The 27,333-nt window shown below is 36.8% G+C and overlaps 5 protein-coding genes across 5 annotated transcripts; 2 read left to right on the top strand and 3 right to left on the bottom strand.

Annotated features, from left to right (window-relative positions):
- Positions 1 to 2,341: 2,341 nt before the first annotated feature.
- LOC146735028 (uncharacterized) lies at positions 2,342 to 4,375 on the bottom strand. The gene is made up of 3 exons (XM_085506948.1): positions 4,042 to 4,375; positions 3,793 to 3,925; positions 2,342 to 3,659 (listed from the first exon to the last, which is right to left on the bottom strand). Exons 1-3 carry the CDS (start codon positions 4,315 to 4,317, stop codon positions 2,464 to 2,466), a joined length of 1,605 nt encoding a protein of 534 aa, XP_085363074.1. The 5' UTR covers positions 4,318 to 4,375; the 3' UTR covers positions 2,342 to 2,463.
- A 4,121-nt stretch (positions 4,376 to 8,496) lies between these two features.
- On the top strand, positions 8,497 to 11,082 carry LOC146735027 (uncharacterized). The gene is made up of 2 exons (XM_085506945.1): positions 8,497 to 8,740; positions 9,398 to 11,082. Exons 1-2 carry the CDS (start codon positions 8,580 to 8,582, stop codon positions 10,905 to 10,907), a joined length of 1,671 nt encoding a protein of 556 aa, XP_085363071.1. The 5' UTR covers positions 8,497 to 8,579; the 3' UTR covers positions 10,908 to 11,082.
- Positions 10,978 to 13,358, bottom strand: LOC146735026 (uncharacterized). The gene is made up of 3 exons (XM_085506947.1): positions 12,939 to 13,358; positions 12,690 to 12,822; positions 10,978 to 12,556 (listed from the first exon to the last, which is right to left on the bottom strand). Exons 1-3 carry the CDS (start codon positions 13,212 to 13,214, stop codon positions 11,361 to 11,363), a joined length of 1,605 nt encoding a protein of 534 aa, XP_085363073.1. The 5' UTR covers positions 13,215 to 13,358; the 3' UTR covers positions 10,978 to 11,360.
- Positions 13,359 to 17,393: 4,035 nt separating this feature from the next.
- Positions 17,394 to 19,979, top strand: LOC146735025 (uncharacterized). Its single transcript, XM_085506943.1, has 2 exons — positions 17,394 to 17,637; positions 18,295 to 19,979. Exons 1-2 carry the CDS (start codon positions 17,477 to 17,479, stop codon positions 19,802 to 19,804), a joined length of 1,671 nt encoding a protein of 556 aa, XP_085363069.1. The 5' UTR covers positions 17,394 to 17,476; the 3' UTR covers positions 19,805 to 19,979.
- Positions 19,875 to 22,271, bottom strand: LOC146735024 (uncharacterized). The gene is made up of 3 exons (XM_085506944.1): positions 21,837 to 22,271; positions 21,588 to 21,720; positions 19,875 to 21,453 (listed from the first exon to the last, which is right to left on the bottom strand). The coding sequence occupies exons 1-3, from the start codon at positions 22,122 to 22,124 to the stop codon at positions 20,258 to 20,260; spliced, it is 1,617 nt and encodes a 538-aa protein (XP_085363070.1). The 5' UTR covers positions 22,125 to 22,271; the 3' UTR covers positions 19,875 to 20,257.
- Positions 22,272 to 27,333: the final 5,062 nt, after the last annotated feature.

The following is a 27,333-nucleotide window of genomic DNA, read 5'->3' as shown; positions in this document are numbered from 1 at the left end:
CCTAAAATTGCCATGTTTTCCCTCGGAGACCAGACTTAATGTTTCCTGGCATGACCGGAAGAGCGACAGCCGGCTGTAAACGGTCACCATAACACAACTGTTTCTGGATGGTCTACGTTCGTTTGTACACACAATATTCATGGCATATTGTTGTCGGGATTTCTGTTTTTATCTGTTTTATTATTAAAAAGTCATTGTAGCCAAGTAAAAATAAACACGGTCACAGTATTTTTCTGTGATCGCGACCATGTTTACTTCCTACTACTAATGTACTGTATATTATCATATTGACACCCTGTTGAATACGTGTGAAAAACAACTAGGAAACATTTTTTATAACACTGTCTACTCTGGAAAACAACAGTCTGTCCCTTCAGCAAAGAAAATTTCTATTTACCCAACTGTTAACACAATGTTTTTATTAATGTTAGGTAAAACAAATATGGGTTAACTACAGTAACTATAGTATAATAATGTGGTGTTTTTAAATGTATTTACAGGTGTCAGAATTGCATAGACTGTGGTGCTTCACAGCTTATTGATCCTGGGATAGATGATGGGTATTGGTTAAAGACGAAAGAAGCTGAGGCACGCTCCTGTGCTACTGTTAGTGTTAATACTATTTTACCAATTAATGGATGGAAGCCTCTGTGTGAACTAGAAGACAATATGCCTATAATAACAGATGGTCATATATTTTATTATATAGTTGAAAGTCATCCAGCCAGCCAGGGTAATAACATAAATAATGACTCTGAAGATGAACTTGATTGCCATACAGCTAAACCCCTTAGAAGAGGGGAACAGTTTTACAGAAGTGGCCATGTGTTACAAGTATATGCAGTACAAACAAATGCAACATTTTATGTAAAGGCAAAAGTGCAGGCCAGCATGAGAAGTGTAAGCTATTTAGTTACAATTGCTGTTTCTCCCAACTCTGGTTTTGTAAAAGAAGCTACTTGTGAGTGCAAGTCGTCCACCTTAGGAAGGTGTAGCCATGTAACTGCATTACTGCTTTATATCGCAAAATATGAAAAGTCGTCTTGTACCAGCAGACCGGCAGAATGGGGTAGAGGATCGAAGAATAAAAAAAATCCTATGAAAATTACTGATGTGAATTACAGCAACAGGAAAAAAACATCATATGTCATGAACTTTGACCCAAGACCCCCCTCACTCCGCAATGATGAGCTCGATACAAGAGCTAAAAATGAGTTCATTATCAGCTTACAAAATTCCCACAATGCCTTACCATCAATGTGGGAAACTATCATTCCAATCCACTATGATGATTACACAATAACAGATGATCACATGAAACACCTTACAGCACAACGTGATTTACTGCTTCAAAACATCACAGTGAATGGCATCAACGAACTGACAGCAGGGCAAGGTGATAGATATTGGCACAATGAGCGACGTGTGAGAGTCACTGCATCTCAATGTAAGCAAATATTTATTTGTAAATCTGAGAGTGGTGCTGAAAGCATTGTTGGTGGTAAATTGTGGGAAAAGCCAGTTTCTACAGCAGCAATGCATTGGGGTCACTCAAATGAACACAAAGCCAGGAAGCAGTTTGAGGATAGACACCAGGATTTGAAAGTAAAGGAATCAGGAATGTGGACAAATAGCAAGCATCCAGGACTTGGTGCATCCCCTGATGGCATTGTGATGGACATGGATAACAACATAGTTGGTGTATTGGAAATAAAGTGCCCATATTCACTGAAAGCCAGTAAACCAGATACTTTCGAAAAAGACTTGAGTTTTAAACAAGTAAAAAACTTTTGCCTAGATTCAGAATTAAAGTTAAAAAGAAATCATTCTTATTATTATCAGTGCCAAATGCAAATGGGAATCCTGGAGACCAAAACATGTTATTTTGTTGTGTGGACACCCAATGGGATGACATGTGAACAACTACAGTTTGATGCCATTTTGTTTGCAAATATCAGCAAACGGCTTATAAATTTTCATAGAAACAAGCTTGTCCCAGAATTTTTTGAAATGAAAATACCACGAAGACTGTCAATGTTGTCCATTGATTAAGTACACAGAGATATGACCTGGGAAAGTATCACTTACAAGTATCATTTTTTTATTTACACATTTCAATTACATTTGTAAATAATGTATTATTTTAATTACATAAGTAATAAAGCTTGATATTTTTTGTGTTCAACTAATAGTGTTCTGTTTGTTTTTCATATGCAATACCATGATAACTTTTAATTCAGTCAGGTACCGGTAAAATTCATTATTTTTTCTTGTGACCGAGACAGACTAAATTAATTGTGAGCACCAGAATGACTGAATCAAGTACAGTGTGACACATGGAAGTTACTTTAGGAGTGGATTATAATGTGACTAAATATTATTGTGGAATGATAAATATACATTGCATACTTGTACTATGACAAATCAACTGTATTAATTAATAATACACTTTGTTTGATTCTTTCAGCGAACAATGGGCTCCTGAAAGTTAACAAGACAACCAGCCACAAACACCATTTGTGAAAACACTGGCTGTAGAGATAGTGGAATTTTTTTTTTTAGTAATCTAAACTTTTTAATGCGTTCAATAGCACGCTCTACATGTATTCTTACTCTAGCAATCTGTTTAGTTTGAATCTCTTCAGCTGCTGACAATTTATCTCTATTCCCTAAGAATGGTGGAATATTTAGGTCTGCTTTTTTTTCAAATAGTAAGTCCCTGATTGTGAAACCCCTGTCTGCAAGGATCAAATCACCTTCGCTGAGCAAATCAAGAAAACCTGACTTCTGAACAATTTCCTTATCTGAAATTGACCCTTCAAAAGCATCAGACACATAAGTGATTGCCCCTGATGGAGCAATACCTATGAGTACCTTATAAGTAACATGGTTCTTATAACTAGAATACATATTGCCCTGCTGCTTAAAATGGGTAGACTGATAAACAAAAAATTCAGAACAATCAATTATTACACGAATATCTCTAAATTTCTTAAAACATGCTGGTAAGTTGCGTTTTACAATATCCCTTGAAGGAAACATATCACTTCTTAATCTAGAAAACTGCTTATACAAAAGTTGTATCCACGTTGTAACTACAGTTGTAACATGACCCTTTGAGATACCAAATCTATATGCAATATCCTGATGTAATAATCCTACCCTAAGTCTAACAAGTGTCAAAAAAAGTTCATTCATTGAATCAAGTTTACGTTCAGGCCCACGACGCAAATTTGGAGATGCTTCTTCATTATTATAATCTCGTTTCCAAAACAGCAGTTTGTCTCGTGCTGGGCCCAAAAAGTTCCACAGGCTCATAAACTGAAGCCATGTTAAACCAGTATAAAATTTGCATTTAGCTTCATTACCCTCAACATCATTTACACTGAAATAACGTTTTTCCACTGAAGTTGGGGAAATGTGATCAGAATTTTTCAGTAGTGTTAACTCATTTTTGAGGACTGTGTTTTCAACTCGCAAACGGATGAGCAAGTCAATCTCCTGGCTCTTGAAGTCTGTTTGAACACCTTTATCAACTGTCTCTATTTTATTGTCCTTACTCGAATCTGGAGTGCACTGACCATTGGCAGGTTGGGTGGTTGATACAGCTAAATCACTGACTGGGGTCCCATTACAAATCGCTTCAGTAGTATGTGGTTCTATAAAAAAATAGTATAAATTACAATTTAGAAGGAAGAAGAAACAGTTTATTTTGATTAATTTGTCTAATTGGACGTCTTGGAAAATATTATATTATGTCAAGGTTTACATTAAGACATGAGTGAACCTCACCTGTCATAGTGTCTGTAGCAAGAAGCAGTAGACCACTTGCTGCACTTGAAACATCCATTCGTTGCTGCTTTGCAGATTTTGGAACACCATCTCTTGGTTTTGGAGGTTTTCTTTTTCTAGAAAAACGCTGTATCTAAAATTTAAAACGAACAAAAGAAATTAAATAAACCGGATATGATTAAAGTACAGTGACTAACAGCTACAGTACTATTTACAACTCAGTGCAACTATTACTTTAAATCGTCGTACCTGTTCCCCATTGTATGTCGCCGGTATAGGATCAGGGTGCTCATCGGAAGGCCCATTTTCTGAAACAAAATGTTTGCTGCATATGTATGTATCTTTCTTAATACTTTCCACTGAGAAATCTTGTCGTCCACAAGCATGAACCCACGTCTTGCATTTGTCTAGGTTCCGGTGTGGCTTCGGAAATCGAAGAAAAATAACATTTTTCATGTAGTCCCGGTCACTGTATCGAGAGTCACTCTTACAATTTCCATGGCAGCAATGTTTTGTTGTAACCATAATGTCCAATAACAGTCCTTTCTTAGTAATGTAAGACGATGATTTCTGGACGATCCGGCCCTGGTCGCTTGTGGAAGCGAAGTGAAGTGGAAAGTAACGGCGACGACGATCCAACACTGCACTACATTGTCCGCAATTCAATATGGCGCCGGCGCATGCGCAGCCAAATTTCGAAACGTGCCACGACCAGTGAAAATCACGAGTTTAAAATGGTGGCTAATGTATGCAAAATTTCTGTCAATCACAGTTTGAGTAAACGAAAATGTAAATCCCCTAGATGTTTATTCAATCTACAAAGCTTGTTGATTTACAAACAGCACTATCGTTACGTAGTTTGTCTATGTCTAACCATGGAAGGTACTAACGTTACTACCTTCCATGGTCTAACCACCTCCATGGTCTAACCATCGGTAACACTGGGACATGACAATGTAAGACAGTAAACAATTTCAATAACATTAGGTTACGGACTTTTGGATATCCATTGCAATAAATTGAATGTAGAAGTAGAAATCATTAGCTTGGTTTTAATTTCGCGGTGAGTCCAAAAACGCAAAAATAAAACCACGCAAAAATTTCTTGTTGGAATGTAAAACACAATACCCAAGTCAAAACAACACTCACTCCTGACCCACAACCTTACGAATTTTACCGTAGTCATTGACGCCGATTCAAGAGTACGATGTTTATTGTGGTTTAATAGCTTCGCTTCGACAATGAGCTGTTATCACCGTAAAAATGTTAAATTAGTCTTCAAACGGTCAGTGTATCATCGAAAACAAATAATGTTTTGATTTCAAAAAAAACAAAAACATGCCGTCTTCCCATCAAAACCAGAGGTAAAAGATCGAGCTGGAACATCGGCAAATCTCCTCCGTTTTGGTAATTTTAACACGTTGGCATCACGGAGTATTTTGACTGGCTGATTAGCGATTTGACCTATAAGGTGTCGAGCATCTGCATGCGACCGGAATCATTCGCTTACGATGAAACTAAATTGAAATTTACTTGCATTTCAGAACAATTCAATGAGTTTACTTTTTGTACCTTATTAATAATCACTACCAAGTAATAATAATAATTATGAAACGTAGCATGGTCGGATTGCGCTACCGTGATTATTTGCTACTAAGCAATGCAGTGTTAGGAACGCCAGAATGATGTTGGTTACTACTATGTGGACATTTTTCTTTTGATCGTACGGCAAAGACTTGCGTTTTCTAAGGGATGAAACTTTTTGTATAACTTTCTAGACAGTCTGGAAAAAGGAAGGGGTACAGTGAATAAGTGTCAGACTGCAATGAGCTGCAAATGGTAGTTGTGTAATACTGGTAGGCGTGCAGGAAATAACCGTTCTGTTAGAGGTTCCAAGTTTCGGATATCAACAAGACATTGGCCTGACTGCTTCGTATGGTGTTACCCTTTGTTTTATTTTTCGCGAAATACTTCGACAGCTCAAAACCGCGAAATCAGATGTTTCCACAGCACACACCACAGAGTACAAGAAGTAAATATGCCATGCTTGAAATGCATGAACAACCAGGTCTTGGCAAAAGAAAATAAATCAGTTTTTGTTTCTGTATTTGACTGTAAGACAAAACGGCACTCAGATAACACGTCACAGGCAGTTCCAAATCATATCTTTTGCAATAGATAATTTTCGTTCATGCGTCGCATATATGTCCAGAAAATTTAATCGAGTGTATGTGTGTATTCATATTCTATTTTTGGATTCTTATTTATAATAAATACAACGCTGCAGAATAGTCGTTAAAATTGAGTCTACGGTAAAATTGTTTTTACAGAACGCTCTACTCCTCCTCACCGCTCATCTGATTTTGACTGTAAAGTCAACCCGACGTTCACCCACCAGATCACAAGAACTCAAATCTCACACGAGATACAAGTCGGTACCACCCGTGTACATTTCGATTTTCACAGGAGTGTCGTAAACAGGTTACAAGATAAGCCCGTGATGTCGCGGCGACTTTTCTTTACTAATGATTTTGATATTTTATCAGAAGAATTTCCGTATAATAACATGTACTTATAATATACAGTAAACCTTTTCATTGTCGTCTCTACCAATTAGTCAATATTATATGGAAAATTGAGGGCAATAGTAAATACACGTTCTGTTTACCGATTTGTGACGGAAATATGAAAACCGAAGTCATTGACTTCGTGTTTTCACACTTGTTATATTAGCAGTCTGGAGGAGTAGTATGTATACAGAATCTGCATAGGAAGTTTCGTTCTCAGGTTTACTGTATAACGAAATCAGTACCGTCAATAGACCGACGCAACGGAAACAGGCCGGGTAAGTATTGCGTATCGTAACTGAAGGCGTCCATTTTGGTTGACATCACTACGTAAGTTCACGTGAGCTACATGTAATTATCATAATTTATGCAGACAGTCGATTTTGCTGTTAAAGTCAATCACAGTCCCTCAACTGTGAGTCAATGAATCAAATTATGATGTAAAAAAATCATCAAGTTTTGACTACTTTAAAGAACATCTTTTTTTCAACGATTTTGTTTTCCGTTCGAATTATGAAATTTTGGATATCTGTCAAGTAACTGGAGTCTTTGTTCTGTAATCTTGTCAACATGTCTAGCACATCGCCATGCGTCAAGTCACTGTCGTTGTGGGGGGTCAATAATTTGACTGTCGTTGCAATTTATGTCATTGTTGTCTATAGATTCATGGTTTTCTTTGTCTGCAATAAAATTCTCAACAATCTGTTGCTCCCACTCGCCATCATACATTGCTTCAGCCAGTATACGTTCATCAAAGTGGAGGTATTCTACAACGCTACACTGTGTTTGCGGGTCTGCAACTTGCTAATTAAGGTTTCCGAATTCTTTGTTGTCGTCTGCTTCTTCGTCATCATAAATTTCAATCTTGAAGCCCCCTTTACGGAAACATTCGAAAACACAAAATTGTCGATCAGAATCGTTATGGAAAGAAGAAAACTCAATGTCTTTTGAGCGTTGAAGAAGTGATAATGCAGTGTGCTTCACCGCAATTGAAGGTGATGACCCCATCATTTGTTTATATCCGGGGTCATTATACTGTCCAGACACCACGCGATGCGTGGGCGTGTGGTGTGAAAAATGTAATCAGTTGCCATTGTTTTACACGGGACGTTACTTGTAGTGTGAGATTTGGTATTGTTTCTGTGACGTTTGCGGAATTTGGACACAATGCACACTTTTTAGGCCGGGCAGACCGAATTACTAGACAGCGGATGTGGTGCAACTGGTCGGATGGTCGATGTATTCAGTGTGAATATTGGACTTGGGACCGATCAATGCGGTCGGTGTTCGGAGTAAACAGTGGTCGGATTTCACAGGTTGTTTTAACATAGGCGTCTATGGAGAAATTTCGGGGCTACATAAATCGGTCGGTTCTGACAGTAGGTCGGTTTATCCAGGGGTCGGTTTTGACAGGTATAAATTACCGAGCGCGCGATGTTTCAAATCATGGCACATGAAGACAATCTGATTAAAATCTGATGTAGTGTACGGGCTTTAATTATTGTGGCTATAAACTTATTTTAATTTTATTTTTTTATTACTTTTGTTATTAATGCCCTTTTATTTTATTATTTTACTTTGTTTTTGATTTTGTGATTTTTTTTTTAATTCTGCCCTACCTACTACATCTGATCCGACGCCTATGTAAGTCCCGTTCAAATCTCGCATAAGTAACAGCCAATCACAGCCCCCCTTTTATACAGGCTGTCGGTTGCTTACTTTTCAGTGTAGCGATACTCTACGGGCAATCTTTCTGTACATTATATTTTGCCCACTTGAATAAACCATTAATAGAAAATTGCTAGTATATTTTTATTTGCAAAAGAAATTCCACAGCATTTTACAATTTTTGTCATTACATTGAATATTTTTTTCACTTCCAACAAATGTGTACACTTCCAGATACATCTTCGCCAACCAAGGTTCGTTCATTCAGTCATCGCTTCAATTTTACATCACTGAGCATAATTATCTAGAATGGAAACAAAAAATAAGTAAATCGTAATGATTAGAACACTGTAAACAGCTATAGTAAACAATGCAAACTGATTTTAAATTGTATAACGGTCACCGGCCCACGGCATCGACGCAGAAAATTGGAGCAAAAAAATATTTCCTGATCAATAGCATTGAACTGAGATACGTCATCAATACCTCATTAATATTCATGTTACGTCACTGATCGTAGTTGCGGACAAACAAGTGTACGCACAGATAGAAATGGCAGCGAATACGAACGAGATGTCTTTGACCGAGGACGATGTTCCGGGCGCAATTTTTTTATATTCTTTAGTCGAAAAACATTCTGTGGAACAACTGAAGAGATGGCTGAAATGTCGAGGACTCAAAACGAGTGGAAAAAAGAGTATTCTGATACAAAGGTGAGTTCGATGTTGCATTTATCTGTACGCTGAAATTTACTACCGGGATTTCGATTTGCCTATCGTGTGTACCAGAAATCGTATTTTTCAGAATAATTGTACCCCATTCATATAAAAATTAAAAAAAATAAAAATGTGCTGTTAGTTGTTTGAAAAACCTAAAATTGCCATGTTTTCCCTCGGAGACCAGACTTAATGTTTCCTGGCATGACCGGAAGAGCGACAGCCGGCTGTAAACGGTCACCATAACACAACTGTTTCTGGATGGTCTACGTTCGTTTGTACACACAATATTCATGGCATATTGTTGTCGGGATTTCTGTTTTTATCTGTTTTATTATTAAAAAGTCATTGTAGCCAAGTAAAAATAAACACGGTCACAGTATTTTTCTGTGATCGCGACCATGTTTACTTCCTACTACTAATGTACTGTATATTATCATATTGACACCCTGTTGAATACGTGTGAAAAACAACTAGGAAACATTTTTTATAACACTGTCTACTCTGGAAAACAACAGTCTGTCCCTTCAGCAAAGAAAATTTCTATTTACCCAACTGTTAACACAATGTTTTTATTAATGTTAGGTAAAACAAATATGGGTTAACTACAGTAACTATAGTATAATAATGTGGTGTTTTTAAATGTATTTACAGGTGTCAGAATTGCATAGACTGTGGTGCTTCACAGCTTATTGATCCTGGGATAGATGATGGGTATTGGTTAAAGACGAAAGAAGCTGAGGCACGCTCCTGTGCTACTGTTAGTGTTAATACTATTTTACCAATTAATGGATGGAAGCCTCTGTGTGAACTAGAAGACAATATGCCTATAATAACAGATGGTCATATATTTTATTATATAGTTGAAAGTCATCCAGCCAGCCAGGGTAATAACATAAATAATGACTCTGAAGATGAACTTGATTGCCATACAGCTAAACCCCTTAGAAGAGGGGAACAGTTTTACAGAAGTGGCCATGTGTTACAAGTATATGCAGTACAAACAAATGCAACATTTTATGTAAAGGCAAAAGTGCAGGCCAGCATGAGAAGTGTAAGCTATTTAGTTACAATTGCTGTTTCTCCCAACTCTGGTTTTGTAAAAGAAGCTACTTGTGAGTGCAAGTCGTCCACCTTAGGAAGGTGTAGCCATGTAACTGCATTACTGCTTTATATCGCAAAATATGAAAAGTCGTCTTGTACCAGCAGACCGGCAGAATGGGGTAGAGGATCGAAGAATAAAAAAAATCCTATGAAAATTACTGATGTGAATTACAGCAACAGGAAAAAAACATCAGATGTCATGAACTTTGACCCAAGACCCCCCTCACTCCGCAATGATGAGCTCGATACAAGAGCTAAAAATGAGTTCATTATCAGCTTACAAAATTCCCACAATGCCTTACCATCAATGTGGGAAACTATCATTCCAATCCACTATGATGATTACACAATAACAGATGATCACATGAAACACCTTACAGCACAACGTGATTTACTGCTTCAAAACATCACAGTGAATGGCATCAACGAACTGACAGCAGGGCAAGGTGATAGATATTGGCACAATGAGCGACGTGTGAGAGTCACTGCATCTCAATGTAAGCAAATATTTATTTGTAAATCTGAGAGTGGTGCTGAAAGCATTGTTGGTGGTAAATTGTGGGAAAAGCCAGTTTCTACAGCAGCAATGCATTGGGGTCACTCAAATGAACACAAAGCCAGGAAGCAGTTTGAGGATAGACACCAGGATTTGAAAGTAAAGGAATCAGGAATGTGGACAAATAGCAAGCATCCAGGACTTGGTGCATCCCCTGATGGCATTGTGATGGACATGGATAACAACATAGTTGGTGTATTGGAAATAAAGTGCCCATATTCACTGAAAGCCAGTAAACCAGATACTTTCGAAAAAGACTTGAGTTTTAAACAAGTAAAAAACTTTTGCCTAGATTCAGAATTAAAGTTAAAAAGAAATCATTCTTATTATTATCAGTGCCAAATGCAAATGGGAATCCTGGAGACCAAAACATGTTATTTTGTTGTGTGGACACCCAATGGGATGACATGTGAACAACTACAGTTTGATGCCATTTTGTTTGCAAATATCAGCAAACGGCTTATAAATTTTCATAGAAACAAGCTTGTCCCAGAATTTTTTTAAATGAAAATACCACGAAGACTGTCAATGTTGTCCATTGATTAAGTACACAGAGATATGACCTGGGAAAGTATCACTTACAAGTATCATTTTTTTATTTACACATTTCAATTACATTTGTAAATAATGTATTATTTTAATTACATAAGTAATAAAGCTTGATATTTTTTGTGTTCAACTAATAGTGTTCTGTTTGTTTTTCATATGCAATACCATGATAACTTTTAATTCAGTCAGGTACCGGTAAAATTCATTATTTTTTCTTGTGACCGAGACAGACTAAATTAATTGTGAGCACCAGAATGACTGAATCAAGTACAGTGTGACACATGAAAGTTACTTTAGGAGTGGATTATAATGTGACTAAATATTATTGTGGAATGATAAATATACATTGCATACTTGTACTATGACAAATCAACTGTATTAATTAATAATACACTTTGTTTGATTCTTTCAGCGAACAATGGGCTCCTGAAAGTTAACAAGACAACCAGCCACAAACACCATTTGTGAAAACACTGGCTGTAGAGATAGTGGAATTTTTTTTTTTAGTAATCTAAACTTTTTAATGCGTTCAATAGCACGCTCTACATGTATTCTTACTCTAGCAATCTGTTTAGTTTGAATCTCTTCAGCTGCTGACAATTTATCTCTATTCCCTAAGAATGGTGGAATATTTAGGTCTGCTTTTTTTTCAAATAGTAAGTCCCTGATTGTGAAACCCCTGTCTGCAAGGATCAAATCACCTTCGCTGAGCAAATCAAGAAAACCTGACTTCTGAACAATTTCCTTATCTGAAATTGACCCTTCAAAAGCATCAGACACATAAGTGATTGCCCCTGATGGAGCAATACCTATGAGTACCTTATAAGTAACATGGTTCTTATAACTAGAATACATATTGCCCTGCTGCTTAAAATGGGTAGACTGATAAACAAAAAATTCAGAACAATCAATTATTACACGAATATCTCTAAATTTCTTAAAACATGCTGGTAAGTTGCGTTTTACAATATCCCTTGAAGGAAACATATCACTTCTTAATCTAGAAAACTGCTTATACAAAAGTTGTATCCACGTTGTAACTACAGTTGTAACATGACCCTTTGAGATACCAAATCTATATGCAATATCCTGATGTAATAATCCTACCCTAAGTCTAACAAGTGTCAAAAAAAGTTCATTCATTGAATCAAGTTTACGTTCAGGCCCACGACGCAAATTTGGAGATGCTTCTTCATTATTATAATCTCGTTTCCAAAACAGCAGTTTGTCTCGTGCTGGGCCCAAAAAGTTCCACAGGCTCATAAACTGAAGCCATGTTAAACCAGTATAAAATTTGCATTTAGCTTCATTACCCTCAACATCATTTACACTGAAATAACGTTTTTCCACTGAAGTTGGGGAAATGTGATCAGAATTTTTCAGTAGTGTTAACTCATTTTTGAGGACTGTGTTTTCAACTCGCAAACGGATGAGCAAGTCAATCTCCTGGCTCTTGAAGTCTGTTTGAACACCTTTATCAACTGTCTCTATTTTATTGTCCTTACTCGAATCTGGAGTGCACTGACCATTGGCAGGTTGGGTGGTTGATACAGCTAAATCACTGACTGGGGTCCCATTACAAATCGCTTCAGTAGTATGTGGTTCTATAAAAAAATAGTATAAATTACAATTTAGAAGGAAGAAGAAACAGTTTATTTTGATTAATTTGTCTAATTGGACGTCTTGGAAAATATTATATTATGTCAAGGTTTACATTAAGACATGAGTGAACCTCACCTGTCATAGTGTCTGTAGCAAGAAGCAGTAGACCACTTGCTGCACTTGAAACATCCATTCGTTGCTGCTTTGCAGATTTTGGAACACCATCTCTTGGTTTTGGAGGTTTTCTTTTTCTAGAAAAACGCTGTATCTAAAATTTAAAACGAACAAAAGAAATTAAATAAACCGGATATGATTAAAGTACAGTGACTAACAGCTACAGTACTATTTACAACTCAGTGCAACTATTACTTTAAATCGTCGTACCTGTTCCCCATTGTATGTCGCCGGTATAGGATCAGGGTGCTCATCGGAAGGCCCATTTTCTGAAACAAAATGTTTGCTGCATATGTATGTATCTTTCTTAATACTTTCCACTGAGAAATCTTGTCGTCCACAAGCATGAACCCACGTCTTGCATTTGTCTAGGTTCCGGTGTGGCTTCGGAAATCGAAGAAAAATAACATTTTTCATGTAGTCCCGGTCACTGTATCGAGAGTCACTCTTACAATTTCCATGGCAGCAATGTTTTGTTGTAACCATAATGTCCAATAACAGTCCTTTCTTAGTAATGTAAGACGATGATTTCTGGACGATCCGGCCCTGGTCGCTTGCGGAAGCGAAGTGAAGTGGAAAGTAACGGCGACGACGATCCAACACTGCACTACATTGTCCGCAATTCAATATGGCGCCGGCGCATGCGCAGCCAAATTTCGAAACGTGCCACGACCAGTGAAAATCACGAGTTTAAAATGGTGGCTAATGTATGCAAAATTTCTGTCAATCACAGTTTGAGTAAACGAAAATGTAAATCCCCTAGATGTTTATTCAATCTACAAAGCTTGTTGATTTACAAACAGCACTATCGTTACGTAGTTTGTCTATGTCTAACCATGGAAGGTACTAACGTTACTACCTTCCATGGTCTAACCACCTCCATGGTCTAACCATCGGTAACACTGGGACATGACAATGTAAGACAGTAAACAATTTCAATAACATTAGGTTACGGACTTTTGGATATCCATTGCAATAAATTGAATGTAGAAGTAGAAATCATTAGCTTGGTTTTAATTTCGCGGTGAGTCCAAAAACGCAAAAATAAAACCACGCAAAAATTTCTTGTTGGAATGTAAAACACAATACCCAAGTCAAAACAACACTCACTCCTGACCCACAACCTTACGAATTTTACCGTAGTCATTGACGCCGATTCAAGAGTACGATGTTTATTGTGGTTTAATAGCTTCGCTTCGACAATGAGCTGTTATCACCGTAAAAATGTTAAATTAGTCTTCAAACGGTCAGTGTATCATCGAAAACAAATAATGTTTTGATTTCAAAAAAAACAAAAACATGCCGTCTTCCCATCAAAACCAGAGGTAAAAGATCGAGCTGGAACATCGGCAAATCTCCTCCGTTTTGGTAATTTTAACACGTTGGCATCACGGAGTATTTTGACTGGCTGATTAGCGATTTGACCTATAAGGTGTCGAGCATCTGCATGCGACCGGAATCATTCGCTTACGATGAAACTAAATTGAAATTTACTTGCATTTCAGAACAATTCAATGAGTTTACTTTTTGTACCTTATTAATAATCACTACCAAGTAATAATAATAATTATGAAACGTAGCATGGTCGGATTGCGCTACCGTGATTATTTGCTACTAAGCAATGCAGTGTTAGGAACGCCAGAATGATGTTGGTTACTACTATGTGGACATTTTTCTTTTGATCGTACGGCAAAGACTTGCGTTTTCTAAGGGATGAAACTTTTTGTATAACTTTCTAGACAGTCTGGAAAAAGGAAGGGGTACAGTGAATAAGTGTCAGACTGCAATGAGCTGCAAATGGTAGTTGTGTAATACTGGTAGGCGTGCAGGAAATAACCGTTCTGTTAGAGGTTCCAAGTTTCGGATATCAACAAGACATTGGCCTGACTGCTTCGTATGGTGTTACCCTTTGTTTTATTTTTCGCGAAATACTTCGACAGCTCAAAACCGCGAAATCAGATGTTTCCACAGCACACACCACAGAGTACAAGAAGTAAATATGCCATGCTTGAAATGCATGAACAACCAGGTCTTGGCAAAAGAAAATAAATCAGTTTTTGTTTCTGTATTTGACTGTAAGACAAAACGGCACTCAGATAACACGTCACAGGCAGTTCCAAATCATATCTTTTGCAATAGATAATTTTCGTTCATGCGTCGCATATATGTCCAGAAAATTTAATCGAGTGTATGTGTGTATTCATATTCTATTTTTGGATTCTTATTTATAATAAATACAACGCTGCAGAATAGTCGTTAAAATTGAGTCTACGGTAAAATTGTTTTTACAGAACGCTCTACTCCTCCTCACCGCTCATCTGATTTTGACTGTAAAGTCAACCCGACGTTCACCCACCAGATCACAAGAACTCAAATCTCACACGAGATACAAGTCGGTACCACCCGTGTACATTTCGATTTTCACAGGAGTGTCGTAAACAGGTTACAAGATAAGCCCGTGATGTCGCGGCGACTTTTCTTTACTAATGATTTTGATATTTTATCAGAAGAATTTCCGTATAATAACATGTACTTATAATATACAGTAAACCTTTTCATTGTCGTCTCTACCAATTAGTCAATATTATATGGAAAATTGAGGGCAATAGTAAATACACGTTCTGTTTACCGATTTGTGACGGAAATATGAAAACCGAAGTCATTGACTTCGTGTTTTCACACTTGTTATATTAGCAGTCTGGAGGAGTAGTATGTATACAGAATCTGCATAGGAAGTTTCGTTCTCAGGTTTACTGTATAACGAAATCAGTACCGTCAATAGACCGACGCAACGGAAACAGGCCGGGTAAGTATTGCGTATCGTAACTGAAGGCGTCCATTTTGGTTGACATCACTACGTAAGTTCACGTGAGCTACATGTAATTATCATAATTTATGCAGACAGTCGATTTTGCTGTTAAGTCAATCACAGTCCCTCAACTGTGAGTCAATGAATCAAATTATGATGTAAAAAAATCATCAAGTTTTGTCTACTTTAAAGAACATCTTTTTTTCAACGATTTTGTTTTCCGTTCGAATTATGAAATTTTGGATATCTGTCAAGTAACTGGAGTCTTTGTTCTGTAATCTTGTCAACATGTCTAGCACATCGCCATGCGTCAAGTCACTGTAGTTGTGGGGGGTCAATAATTTGACTGTCGTTGCAATTTATGTCATTGTTGTCTATAGATTCATGGTTTTCTTTGTCTGCAATAAAATTCTCAACAATCTGTTGCTCCCACTCGCCATCATACATTGCTTCAGCCAGTATACGTTCATCAAAGTGGAGGTATTCTACAACGCTACACTGTGTTTGCGGGTCTGCAACTTGCTAAATAAGGTTTCCGAATTCTTTGTTGTCGTCTGCTTCTTCGTCATCATAAATTTCAATCTTGAAGCCCCCTTTACGGAAACATTCGAAAACACAAAATTGTCGATCAGAATCGTTATGGAAAGAAGAAAACTCAATGTCTTTTGAGCGTTGAAGAAGTGATAATGCAGTGTGCTTCACCGCAATTGAAGGTGATGACCCCATCATTTGTTTATATCCGGGGTCATTATACTGTCCAGACACCACGCGATGCGTGGGCGTGTGGTGTGAAAAATGTAATCAGTTGCCATTGTTTTACACGGGACGTTACTTGTAGTGTGAGATTTGGTATTGTTTCTGTGACGTTTGCGGAATTTGGACACAATGCACACTTTTTAGGCCGGGCAGACCGAATTACTAGACAGCGGATGTGGTGCAACTGGTCGGATGGTCGATGTATTCAGTGTGAATATTGGACTTGGGACCGATCAATGCGGTCGGTGTTCGGAGTAAACAGTGGTCGGATTTCACAGGTTGTTTTAACATAGGCGTCTATGGAGAAATTTCGGGGCTACATAAATCGGTCGGTTCTGACAGTAGGTCGGTTTATCCAGGGGTCGGTTTTGACAGGTATAAATTACCGAGCGCGCGATGTTTCAAATCATGGCACATGAAGACAATCTGATTAAAATCTGATGTAGTGTACGGGCTTTAATTATTGTGGCTATAAACTTATTTTAATTTTATTTTTTTATTACTTTTGTTATTAATGCCCTTTTATTTTATTATTTTACTTTGTTTTTGATTTTGTGATTTTTTTTTTAATTCTGCCCTACCTACTACATCTGATCCGACGCCTATGTAAGTCCCGTTCAAATCTCGCATAAGTAACAGCCAATCACAGCCCCCCTTTTATACAGGCTGTCGGTTGCTTACTTTTCAGTGTAGCGATACTCTACGGGCAATCTTTCTGTACATTATATTTTGCCCACTTGAATAAACCATTAATAGAAAATTGCTAGTATATTTTTATTTGCAAAAGAAATTCCACAGCATTTTACAATTTTTGTCATTACATTGAATATTTTTTTCACTTCCAACAAATGTGTACACTTCCAGATACATCTTCGCCAACCAAGGTTCGTTCATTCAGTCATCGCTTCAATTTTACATCACTGAGCATAATTATCTAGAATGGAAACAAAAAAATAAGTAAATCGTAATGATTAGAACACTGTAAACAGCTATAGTAAACAATGCAAACTGATTTTAAATTGTATAACGGTCACCGGCCCACGGCATCGACGCAGAAAATTGGAGCAAAAAAATATTTCCTGATCAATAGCATTGAACTGAGATACGTCATCAATACCTCATTAATATTCATGTTACGTCACTGATCGTAGTTGCGGACAAACAAGTGTACGCACAGATAGAAATGGCAGCGAATACGAACGAGATGTCTTTGACCGAGGACGATGTTCCGGGCGCAATTTTTTTATATTCTTTAGTCGAAAAACATTCTGTGGAACAACTGAAGAGATGGCTGAAATGTCGAGGACTCAAAACGAGTGGAAAAAAGAGTATTCTGATACAAAGGTGAGTTCGATGTTGCATTTATCTGTACGCTGAAATTTACTACCGGGATTTCGATTTGCCTATCGTGTGTACCAGAAATCGTATTTTTCAGAATAATTGTACCCCATTCATATAAAAATTAAAAAAAATAAAAATGTGCTGTTAGTTGTTTGAAAAACCTAAAATTGCCATGTTTTCCCTCGGAGACCAGACTTAATGTTTCCTGGCATGACCGGAAGAGCAACAGCCGGCTGTAAACGGTCACCATAACACAACTGTTTCTGGATGGTCTACGTTCGTTTGTACACACAATATTCATGGCATATTGTTGTCGGGATTTCTGTTTTTATCTGTTTTATTATTAAAAAGTCATTGTAGCCAAGTAAAAATAAACACGGTCACAGTATTTTTCTGTGATCGCGACCATGTTTACTTCCTACTACTAATGTACTGTATATTATCATATTGACACCCTGTTGAATACGTGTGAAAAACAACTAGGAAACATTTTTTATAACACTGTCTACTCTGGAAAACAACAGTCTGTCCCTTCAGCAAAGAAAATTTCTATTTACCCAACTGTTAACACAATGTTTTTATTAATGTTAGGTAAAACAAATATGGGTTAACTACAGTAACTATAGTATAATAATGTGGTGTTTTTAAATGTATTTACAGGTGTCAGAATTGCATAGACTGTGGTGCTTCACAGCTTATTGATCCTGGGATAGATGATGGGTATTGGTTAAAGACGAAAGAAGCTGAGGCACGCTCCTGTGCTACTGTTAGTGTTAATACTATTTTACCAATTAATGGATGGAAGCCTCTGTGTGAACTAGAAGACAATATGCCTATAATAACAGATGGTCATATATTTTATTATATAGTTGAAAGTCATCCAGCCAGCCAGGGTAATAACATAAATAATGACTCTGAAGATGAACTTGATTGCCATACAGCTAAACCCCTTAGAAGAGGGGAACAGTTTTACAGAAGTGGCCATGTGTTACAAGTATATGCAGTACAAACAAATGCAACATTTTATGTAAAGGCAAAAGTGCAGGCCAGCATGAGAAGTGTAAGCTATTTAGTTACAATTGCTGTTTCTCCCAACTCTGGTTTTGTAAAAGAAGCTACTTGTGAGTGCAAGTCGTCCACCTTAGGAAGGTGTAGCCATGTAACTGCATTACTGCTTTATATCGCAAAATATGAAAAGTCGTCTTGTACCAGCAGACCGGCAGAATGGGGTAGAGGATCGAAGAATAAAAAAAATCCTATGAAAATTACTGATGTGAATTACAGCAACAGGAAAAAAACATCAGATGTCATGAACTTTGACCCAAGACCCCCCTCACTCCGCAATGATGAGCTCGATACAAGAGCTAAAAATGAGTTCATTATCAGCTTACAAAATTCCCACAATGCCTTACCATCAATGTGGGAAACTATCATTCCAATCCACTATGATGATTACACAATAACAGATGATCACATGAAACACCTTACAGCACAACGTGATTTACTGCTTCAAAACATCACAGTGAATGGCATCAACGAACTGACAGCAGGGCAAGGTGATAGATATTGGCACAATGAGCGACGTGTGAGAGTCACTGCATCTCAATGTAAGCAAATATTTATTTGTAAATCTGAGAGTGGTGCTGAAAGCATTGTTGGTGGTAAATTGTGGGAAAAGCCAGTTTCTACAGCAGCAATGCATTGGGGTCACTCAAATGAACACAAAGCCAGGAAGCAGTTTGAGGATAGACACCAGGATTTGAAAGTAAAGGAATCAGGAATGTGGACAAATAGCAAGCATCCAGGACTTGGTGCATCCCCTGATGGCATTGTGATGGACATGGATAACAACATAGTTGGTGTATTGGAAATAAAGTGCCCATATTCACTGAAAGCCAGTAAACCAGATACTTTCGAAAAAGACTTGAGTTTTAAACAAGTAAAAAACTTTTGCCTAGATTCAGAATTAAAGTTAAAAAGAAATCATTCTTATTATTATCAGTGCCAAATGCAAATGGGAATCCTGGAGACCAAAACATGTTATTTTGTTGTGTGGACACCCAATGGGATGACATGTGAACAACTACAGTTTGATGCCATTTTGTTTGCAAATATCAGCAAACGGCTTATAAATTTTCATAGAAACAAGCTTGTCCCAGAATTTTTTTAAATGAAAATACCACGAAGACTGTCAATGTTGTCCATTGATTAAGTACACAGAGATATGACCTGGGAAAGTATCACTTACAAGTATCATTTTTTTATTTACACATTTCAATTACATTTGTAAATAATGTATTATTTTAATTACATAAGTAATAAAGCTTGATATTTTTTGTGTTCAACTAATAGTGTTCTGTTTGTTTTTCATATGCAATACCATGATAACTTTTAATTCAGTCAGGTACCGGTAAAATTCATTATTTTTTCTTGTGACCGAGACAGACTAAATTAATTGTGAGCACCAGAATGACTGAATCAAGTACAGTGTGACACATGAAAGTTACTTTAGGAGTGGATTATAATGTGACTAAATATTATTGTGGAATGATAAATATACATTGCATACTTGTACTATGACAAATCAACTGTATTAATTAATAATACACTTTGTTTGATTCTTTCAGCGAACAATGGGCTCCTGAAAGTTAACAAGACAACCAGCCACAAACACCATTTGTGAAAACACTGGCTGTAGAGATAGTGGAATTTTTTTTTTTAGTAATCTAAACTTTTTAATGCGTTCAATAGCACGCTCTACATGTATTCTTACTCTAGCAATCTGTTTAGTTTGAATCTCTTCAGCTGCTGACAATTTATCTCTATTCCCTAAGAATGGTGGAATATTTAGGTCTGCTTTTTTTTCAAATAGTAAGTCCCTGATTGTGAAACCCCTGTCTGCAAGGATCAAATCACCTTCGCTGAGCAAATCAAGAAAACCTGACTTCTGAACAATTTCCTTATCTGAAATTGACCCTTCAAAAGCATCAGACACATAAGTGATTGCCCCTGATGGAGCAATACCTATGAGTACCTTATAAGTAACATGGTTCTTATAACTAGAATACATATTGCCCTGCTGCTTAAAATGGGTAGACTGATAAACAAAAAATTCAGAACAATCAATTATTACACGAATATCTCTAAATTTCTTAAAACATGCTGGTAAGTTGCGTTTTACAATATCCCTTGAAGGAAACATATCACTTCTTAATCTAGAAAACTGCTTATACAAAAGTTGTATCCACGTTGTAACTACAGTTGTAACATGACCCTTTGAGATACCAAATCTATATGCAATATCCTGATGTAATAATCCTACCCTAAGTCTAACAAGTGTCAAAAAAAGTTCATTCATTGAATCAAGTTTACGTTCAGGCCCACGACGCAAATTTGGAGATGCTTCTTCATTATTATAATCTCGTTTCCAAAACAGCAGTTTGTCTCGTGCTGGGCCCAAAAAGTTCCACAGGCTCATAAACTGAAGCCATGTTAAACCAGTATAAAATTTGCATTTAGCTTCATTACCCTCAACATCATTTACACTGAAATAACGTTTTTCCACTGAAGTTGGGGAAATGTGATCAGAATTTTTCAGTAGTGTTAACTCATTTTTGAGGACTGTGTTTTCAACTCGCAAACGGATGAGCAAGTCAATCTCCTGGCTCTTGAAGTCTGTTTGAACACCTTTATCAACTGTCTCTATTTTATTGTCCTTACTCGAATCTGGAGTGCACTGACCATTGGCAGGTTGGGTGGTTGATACAGCTAAATCACTGACTGGGGTCCCATTACAAATCGCTTCAGTAGTATGTGGTTCTATAAAAAAAATAGTATAAATTACAATTTAGAAGGAAGAAGAAACAGTTTATTTTGATTAATTTGTCTAATTGGACGTCTTGGAAAATATTATATTATGTCAAGGTTTACATTAAGACATGAGTGAACCTCACCTGTCATAGTGTCTGTAGCAAGAAGCAGTAGACCACTTGCTGCACTTGAAACATCCATTCGTTGCTGCTTTGCAGATTTTGGAACACCATCTCTTGGTTTTGGAGGTTTTCTTTTTCTAGAAAAACGCTGTATCTAAAATTTAAAACGAACAAAAGAAATTAAATAAACCGGATATGATTAAAGTACAGTGACTAACAGCTACAGTACTATTTACAACTCAGTGCAACTATTACTTTAAATCGTCGTACCTGTTCCCCATTGTATGTCGCCGGTATAGGATCAGGGTGCTCATCGGAAGGCCCATTTTCTGAAACAAAATGTTTGCTGCATATGTATGTATCTTTCTTAATACTTTCCACTGAGAAATCTTGTCGTCCACAAGCATGAACCCACGTCTTGCATTTGTCTAGGTTCCGGTGTGGCTTCGGAAATCGAAGAAAAATAACATTTTTCATGTAGTCCCGGTCACTGTATCGGTCACTGTATCGAGAGTCACTCTTACAATTTCCATGGCAGCAATGTTTTGTTGTAACCATAATGTCCAATAACAGTCCTTTCTTAGTAATGTAAGACGATGATTTCTGGACGATCCGGCCCTGGTCGCTTGCGGAAGCGAAGTGAAGTGGAAAGTAACGGCGACGACGATCCAACACTGCACTACATTGTCCGCAATTCAATATGGCGCCGGCGCATGCGCAGCCAAATTTCTATTTTTAGCCCTTACACAGATACCCTGATCAATGCTATTGCGATGTGTTCCAATAAAAAATATATTATTCCAGTCCAAATCAGCTCAATTACTTTAATAAAGAGTTATTGTATAATGTACAAAATGATGATACAATTTGATGAATATTTACAGCTACGGTTTCAATACCGTAGACGATGTTGGCCCGATCTTCAACAAAACATCACCCGTCTCCAGGGCAGGCGACTGGAAAAAGACACTGGTGTTCGGTCGAAACGGCGGAAACAAAATCGTCACTCCCAGAATAACTATGCAAAATAACGATCTAAAGTCGAACCATTCGAGCCACAATATTAACATAAAAATGACTTTCGTTGCATTTGACAATGATAAACTTACCGAAAAGCCGTGTTATGCTCGGTCGCTAACGTCGGTATAATCCGCCATTTTATTTGAGTGTGTTTGCCACCCAACTCCGCCCGGTGACGTCATCATGTGCGCTATAGAAGGAGGTATGTGATTCGTTGACTAAAATCGTCGATAGTGGGTCTCGTTGAAATCTCGTTACATAGGCATCGGCTCAGATGTAGGTAGGGCGGAATTCAAAAAATCACAAAATCAAAATCAAAGTAAAATAATAAAATAAAATAAAATAAAAGGGCATTAATAACAAAAGTAATAAAAATTAAAATTAAAATAAGTTTATAGCCAAAATAATTAAAGCCCGTACACTACATCAGATTTTAATCAGATTGATGAAGACTGCTCTGTATTTGTTTGAAATTCAATTGCTATGTTATATTTAAACAAGCAAATTGTAATCCGTTCTTAGGATGTTTTTATCAGTTCTGGTTTTGTGGGATTAGCGGTACAGGGGGAAAGATAAGCATTCATTTACTCAGTGGACAGAGGCGGAGTTAATTACCCATAAGCACTTGGTGCAATCCAAGGGATTGAGCGGTTCCCCTTTAAGTTTTTTGGAGTATCGCGCTATTCAATCTGTGACTTTTTCAACTGTGGATATGAACACTTCTAATAAATATGTTGATACTCACTTCCAAATATATTTCATCATCATTCTATTTCATTTTGGCAAACATGTTGAATCCAGCCAATCTACAGATTTCCGTGAATTAAAGCGGGGGAGTCGTCACCTGCGCATGCACCAGACGGCCATAGCGTGTCATTGTTTACAAACATGAGTCTACCCATGAGCCTTTGCGTTTTTAGCATGCGTTGATATCGTCCCTTGGGACTCAATTCGTGCGCAGGTGACGACCCTACCGCTTTAACTCTACGTTGCACGGTCTGTACTATGATTTAAACATGTACACTATTTGATCAATACGAAGCCATTTACAAGATTGTACCTGATTGGCTATCCAACCCTAACACCTAAGAATCTGGCCAATCATGGATAAGCTTATATATTAACAATTGATTCGACGTATCGTATTCTGCCTTGTATATATGCTTCGACTTGACTGACGGCGTTCATTTCACCAGAAAGAAATATAAATTGAAAAAAAAAATATATTGTGTATTAAATGTACATGGCAAAACTATAAATCTACAGACAAGTCACAAACTTGAATCGAAACCAACCATCGCTAGATTGGGCGAGATTAATCATTGTGACTAACATACAGATATTCGGCATTTACTCAATACATGGTGTCAACATTGGAATACGTTGTCAACCTGAATGCGAAGAATTTCCACTCGAGTGATAGATACTTGGATAAATGCAGTTACTGAATAGCCATGAATAACTGGCGAAAAAGTTAGTAAGGAATTTGTTAATTAATTTGTTGTTTTGTTAATGAGGACGAGGTACCCACGGGTTAAGAATGATTTATGGTATGTCACATTCAAGTTGATGGCGGAATCCGTATTCACCGAGAAAGTGAAAACAATGATCATGATTGAAAGAAATGATATTCAAGCCAATTACGTAAGTGAAGCAAAACAGTAACTAGTAGGATTAGCATACAGGAAATGGTAGCACGTAATCGCAACCATTGCTATCATATTATGACGTCATCAATAAAGAATAAGCAGAGTAATTTATTCCATTATTGAGCATACGCATACAATGTATGTGAATACATGTTGTATTCGAAAACAAATAATGGCCCGATTTAAAAAATAAATAAATAGGGAAATTACGGAATAATACAAGTGTTAACTACCGACTATGATTACCTACTGCAATTTATATGTACCGATCCGAGAAGCTTTCGCCAATGTTTGATATTAATTCGTCCGGAAATGAAGCAAAAATAAATTTAGTACTTTAATACATTAGTATATAAACCATGTAGATAAATGCATAAATCATATGCACACAAAACAAACCGTCACGTATCCAATAGCGAAATCACGTGACATAACAGGAAATTGTTCTATATACGTCATTTCGTTTTTAAGCGATACATCGCCCGACAGTACTGGTGGGTGGAATTGCATGTATAGCTCGTGACCGTATCTCCGTCTCAATCGATCGCTAAACTTAAACATGCTCATATGGCGTAACTAATGGCCCCAGGGGTTGGTAAATATTCAGGCAGCAGCCAACGAAGCTGCTTGGTCATAAATGTTGTTATTGGAGCGTATTGTTCAATGAGTAGTGCGAAATTAAGATACACAAGTGTGGGAAAAGACACTGCTGAGAAGAGTACGAGAATTCTGCGAGAACTGTCTATTTAATAATTACATTAACGTCCCCACATGAAACAGTCTCTGTGTATTATGTTATATATATAATATAACTGTTCGAACTCAGAACTAGACACACCAACAAGTTATAGATAATTTGAATATATTTTGTCATTTTTAAAGCGCACAACACAGAACAATGTTTAATTACTTTTTATTTTTTATCAAATCTGTCATATTTACTTAAATCAATTGTCTACATAACGAGGGCTACTCAAAACTTCTGTTTTATCTAGATTGCCAATCGCAGGGTTGTGAGACTCATTTTACTATCATTCGACTACCAAAGAGAACTCAAAATATGAATAACAAAAATACAAAAGCACCAAGAACAGAGGGAAGGCCAGAGAAAACAAAAAAAACAACTATGGTCGCCATAGATTGTAGGCCTGCATTCCATCCTCTCTGAAACTAGAAGTACTGAAAATCTAAATGTACAAACATAGTTGAACTCTGGTGACCTTGCCCTTTGTTATATAATATTATTCCCTTTATCATAATTTGTTTCAATATGAATATGCATTGTCATAATTAATTTTGAATACAAACAAACAGTGGTGAAGCAGTCTACTGAATGTCTTTGATAGATGTAAATATCTTACAAAAGCATTGGTGCCTAATTATTCAAGGGACATAATTTCCACCTTTATTCAAAGTAATTCAGATATTTTAGTATAAAAACAAATGCCTCATCTGAGGAAAAAAGTGCCGCATTTAGACGTGAATAGATTCATAAACCATGCAAAATACCAGAAAAACTTAGGTGGCTTTTGTTCAAGTATTTTGTACAGGTGTTATGTCAATTAATGGTTCACTGAGACAAATATGAACTGCCTCCTTGTGTGACTATTGTATTATATGAAAAGTAAAAAAAACACTCTCTATGAATAGCTATCATGTTGCAAGCTCTGCTTTGTATGCAAATCAACTTAAATAGTTAGTTGGAGAGAAGTGGCGAGAGAAGTCAACAGTACTGTTGCCTCCTGAGAATCTACATCTTCAAACACCGCAATCTTTGTTTTTGAGGTGCGTTTTAAAATTAGTATTATAACAACTATCATTCTGTTCTAATAGCTGAAACAAATTCCTGTGAATTTTCATTTGTCTAATGAACTGTTTATCAAATACAGAATACATATTTTTGACAATTTCTTTTCAAAATGTGGATGCAACATTTTGATTTTTATGTATTGTGTTTGATTTGATAACTTTGAACTAAACAGATTTTCTATTAGCTTCAGATCTTGATCAAAGTTTGGCACCCAGTTCATAGGAGTGCTTTTTTTTCCTCTAAAGATTTTATTGGTAGGTTTGCAAATGTGTATCAGACTGTGCAAAAACTCTCTCCATGAGTTGGTTTTGAAACCCAGTCTAGTATTCCCATGGGATTTAGGAGATACATTACCAAGGATACTACTACTACTACTATTACAAGATAAAAGATTTGATTCATTGAACACATACAACAATGCATATTTCCATTGAGATCAGTGACCTTTGAATGTGTATCACCAGTGATCAGTCAAGTAGAAACAGTCAAAATATTTTATCAGATTTACTAAATTTTTGCATGATATTTTCATACAGGAAATCTGTTGTTCATACTCAGAGAAGACTTATACTGATGAATAAGGCGACCAAGTTTGATGAAGTTTGGAATAGAAGTAGTAAAGTTATTGTGCACACAATAACAATTATTAACGATGACGACAACGACAACGCCTGACAGAAATTTTCCCCTTATAAATATGTCTTTCCCTTCCATCTTTGATGGTACAGGCAAGGTAAAAATGAAAGTACAAGACAAAAACAATAAGAGGCAAAACAGTACAACTTTACATAAACTACGTGGAAATATCTGAAAAGTGTCAAGAACAGAGTCTGTAATATAAATTACCAAATCTGTTTGGACGAATATTGGTTTGACGCTGCATAATTTGAATATTATTCATATCTGCTTCACAGGACAGCAACAATTGAATTGCATTTTAAAGAAAACTTCAATACAATTTGGTTCCATTGGTTCTCAGCCTAGTGACCACATAAGATACTTGCCCCTTTTCACCTTCATATTTGTAGTTATTCAGTTTCCAGTGAATGGGTATGTAAATGATAATATTTAAGGTACATTAAATACACGTTCACTGTGAATTGATAATCACACACTATGTTGTGAGTTTGAGTGATGGTTATACTATGGTGTGCCACTCGGGGATTTGTATTTTGCCGAATTGATATTTGACGAAACAAATTTTTCTTGTTTTTGATCCAACATTGAATAAAATCAGTCAATGCATATCCAAGAAATAGCAAAGAACACATCAATTAGAGAAACAAAA

This window comes from Saccoglossus kowalevskii, chromosome 13 (genome assembly GCF_978046115.1).
Source record: "Saccoglossus kowalevskii chromosome 13, keSacKowa6.1, whole genome shotgun sequence".
Lineage (NCBI taxonomy): Eukaryota > Metazoa > Hemichordata > Enteropneusta > Harrimaniidae > Saccoglossus > Saccoglossus kowalevskii.
This window is presented reverse-complemented; position numbering and strand designations above follow the sequence as displayed.

What these genes read in the sequence shown, in the direction of transcription:
- LOC146735026 (XM_085506947.1), bottom strand. Translation starts at nt 13,214, where the DNA reads ATGGTTACAACAAAACATTGCTGCCATGGAAATTGTAAGAGTGACTCT. An exon ending in CGACATACAATGGGGAACAG is followed by an intron (nt 12,823 to 12,938) that starts GTACGACGATTT and finishes TTTAAATTTTAG; the next exon opens with ATACAGCGTTTTTCTAGAAA. An exon ending in TGCTACAGACACTATGACAG is followed by an intron (nt 12,557 to 12,689) that starts GTGAGGTTCACT and finishes ATTTTTTTATAG; the next exon opens with AACCACATACTACTGAAGCG.
- LOC146735025 (XM_085506943.1), top strand. Translation starts at nt 17,477, where the DNA reads ATGGCAGCGAATACGAACGAGATGTCTTTGACCGAGGACGATGTTCCG. An exon ending in AAGAGTATTCTGATACAAAG is followed by an intron (nt 17,638 to 18,294) that starts GTGAGTTCGATG and finishes ATGTATTTACAG; the next exon opens with GTGTCAGAATTGCATAGACT.
- LOC146735024 (XM_085506944.1), bottom strand. Translation starts at nt 22,124, where the DNA reads ATGGTTACAACAAAACATTGCTGCCATGGAAATTGTAAGAGTGACTCT. An exon ending in CGACATACAATGGGGAACAG is followed by an intron (nt 21,721 to 21,836) that starts GTACGACGATTT and finishes TTTAAATTTTAG; the next exon opens with ATACAGCGTTTTTCTAGAAA. An exon ending in TGCTACAGACACTATGACAG is followed by an intron (nt 21,454 to 21,587) that starts GTGAGGTTCACT and finishes TTTTTTTTATAG; the next exon opens with AACCACATACTACTGAAGCG.
- LOC146735028 (XM_085506948.1), bottom strand. Translation starts at nt 4,317, where the DNA reads ATGGTTACAACAAAACATTGCTGCCATGGAAATTGTAAGAGTGACTCT. An exon ending in CGACATACAATGGGGAACAG is followed by an intron (nt 3,926 to 4,041) that starts GTACGACGATTT and finishes TTTAAATTTTAG; the next exon opens with ATACAGCGTTTTTCTAGAAA. An exon ending in TGCTACAGACACTATGACAG is followed by an intron (nt 3,660 to 3,792) that starts GTGAGGTTCACT and finishes ATTTTTTTATAG; the next exon opens with AACCACATACTACTGAAGCG.
- LOC146735027 (XM_085506945.1), top strand. Translation starts at nt 8,580, where the DNA reads ATGGCAGCGAATACGAACGAGATGTCTTTGACCGAGGACGATGTTCCG. An exon ending in AAGAGTATTCTGATACAAAG is followed by an intron (nt 8,741 to 9,397) that starts GTGAGTTCGATG and finishes ATGTATTTACAG; the next exon opens with GTGTCAGAATTGCATAGACT.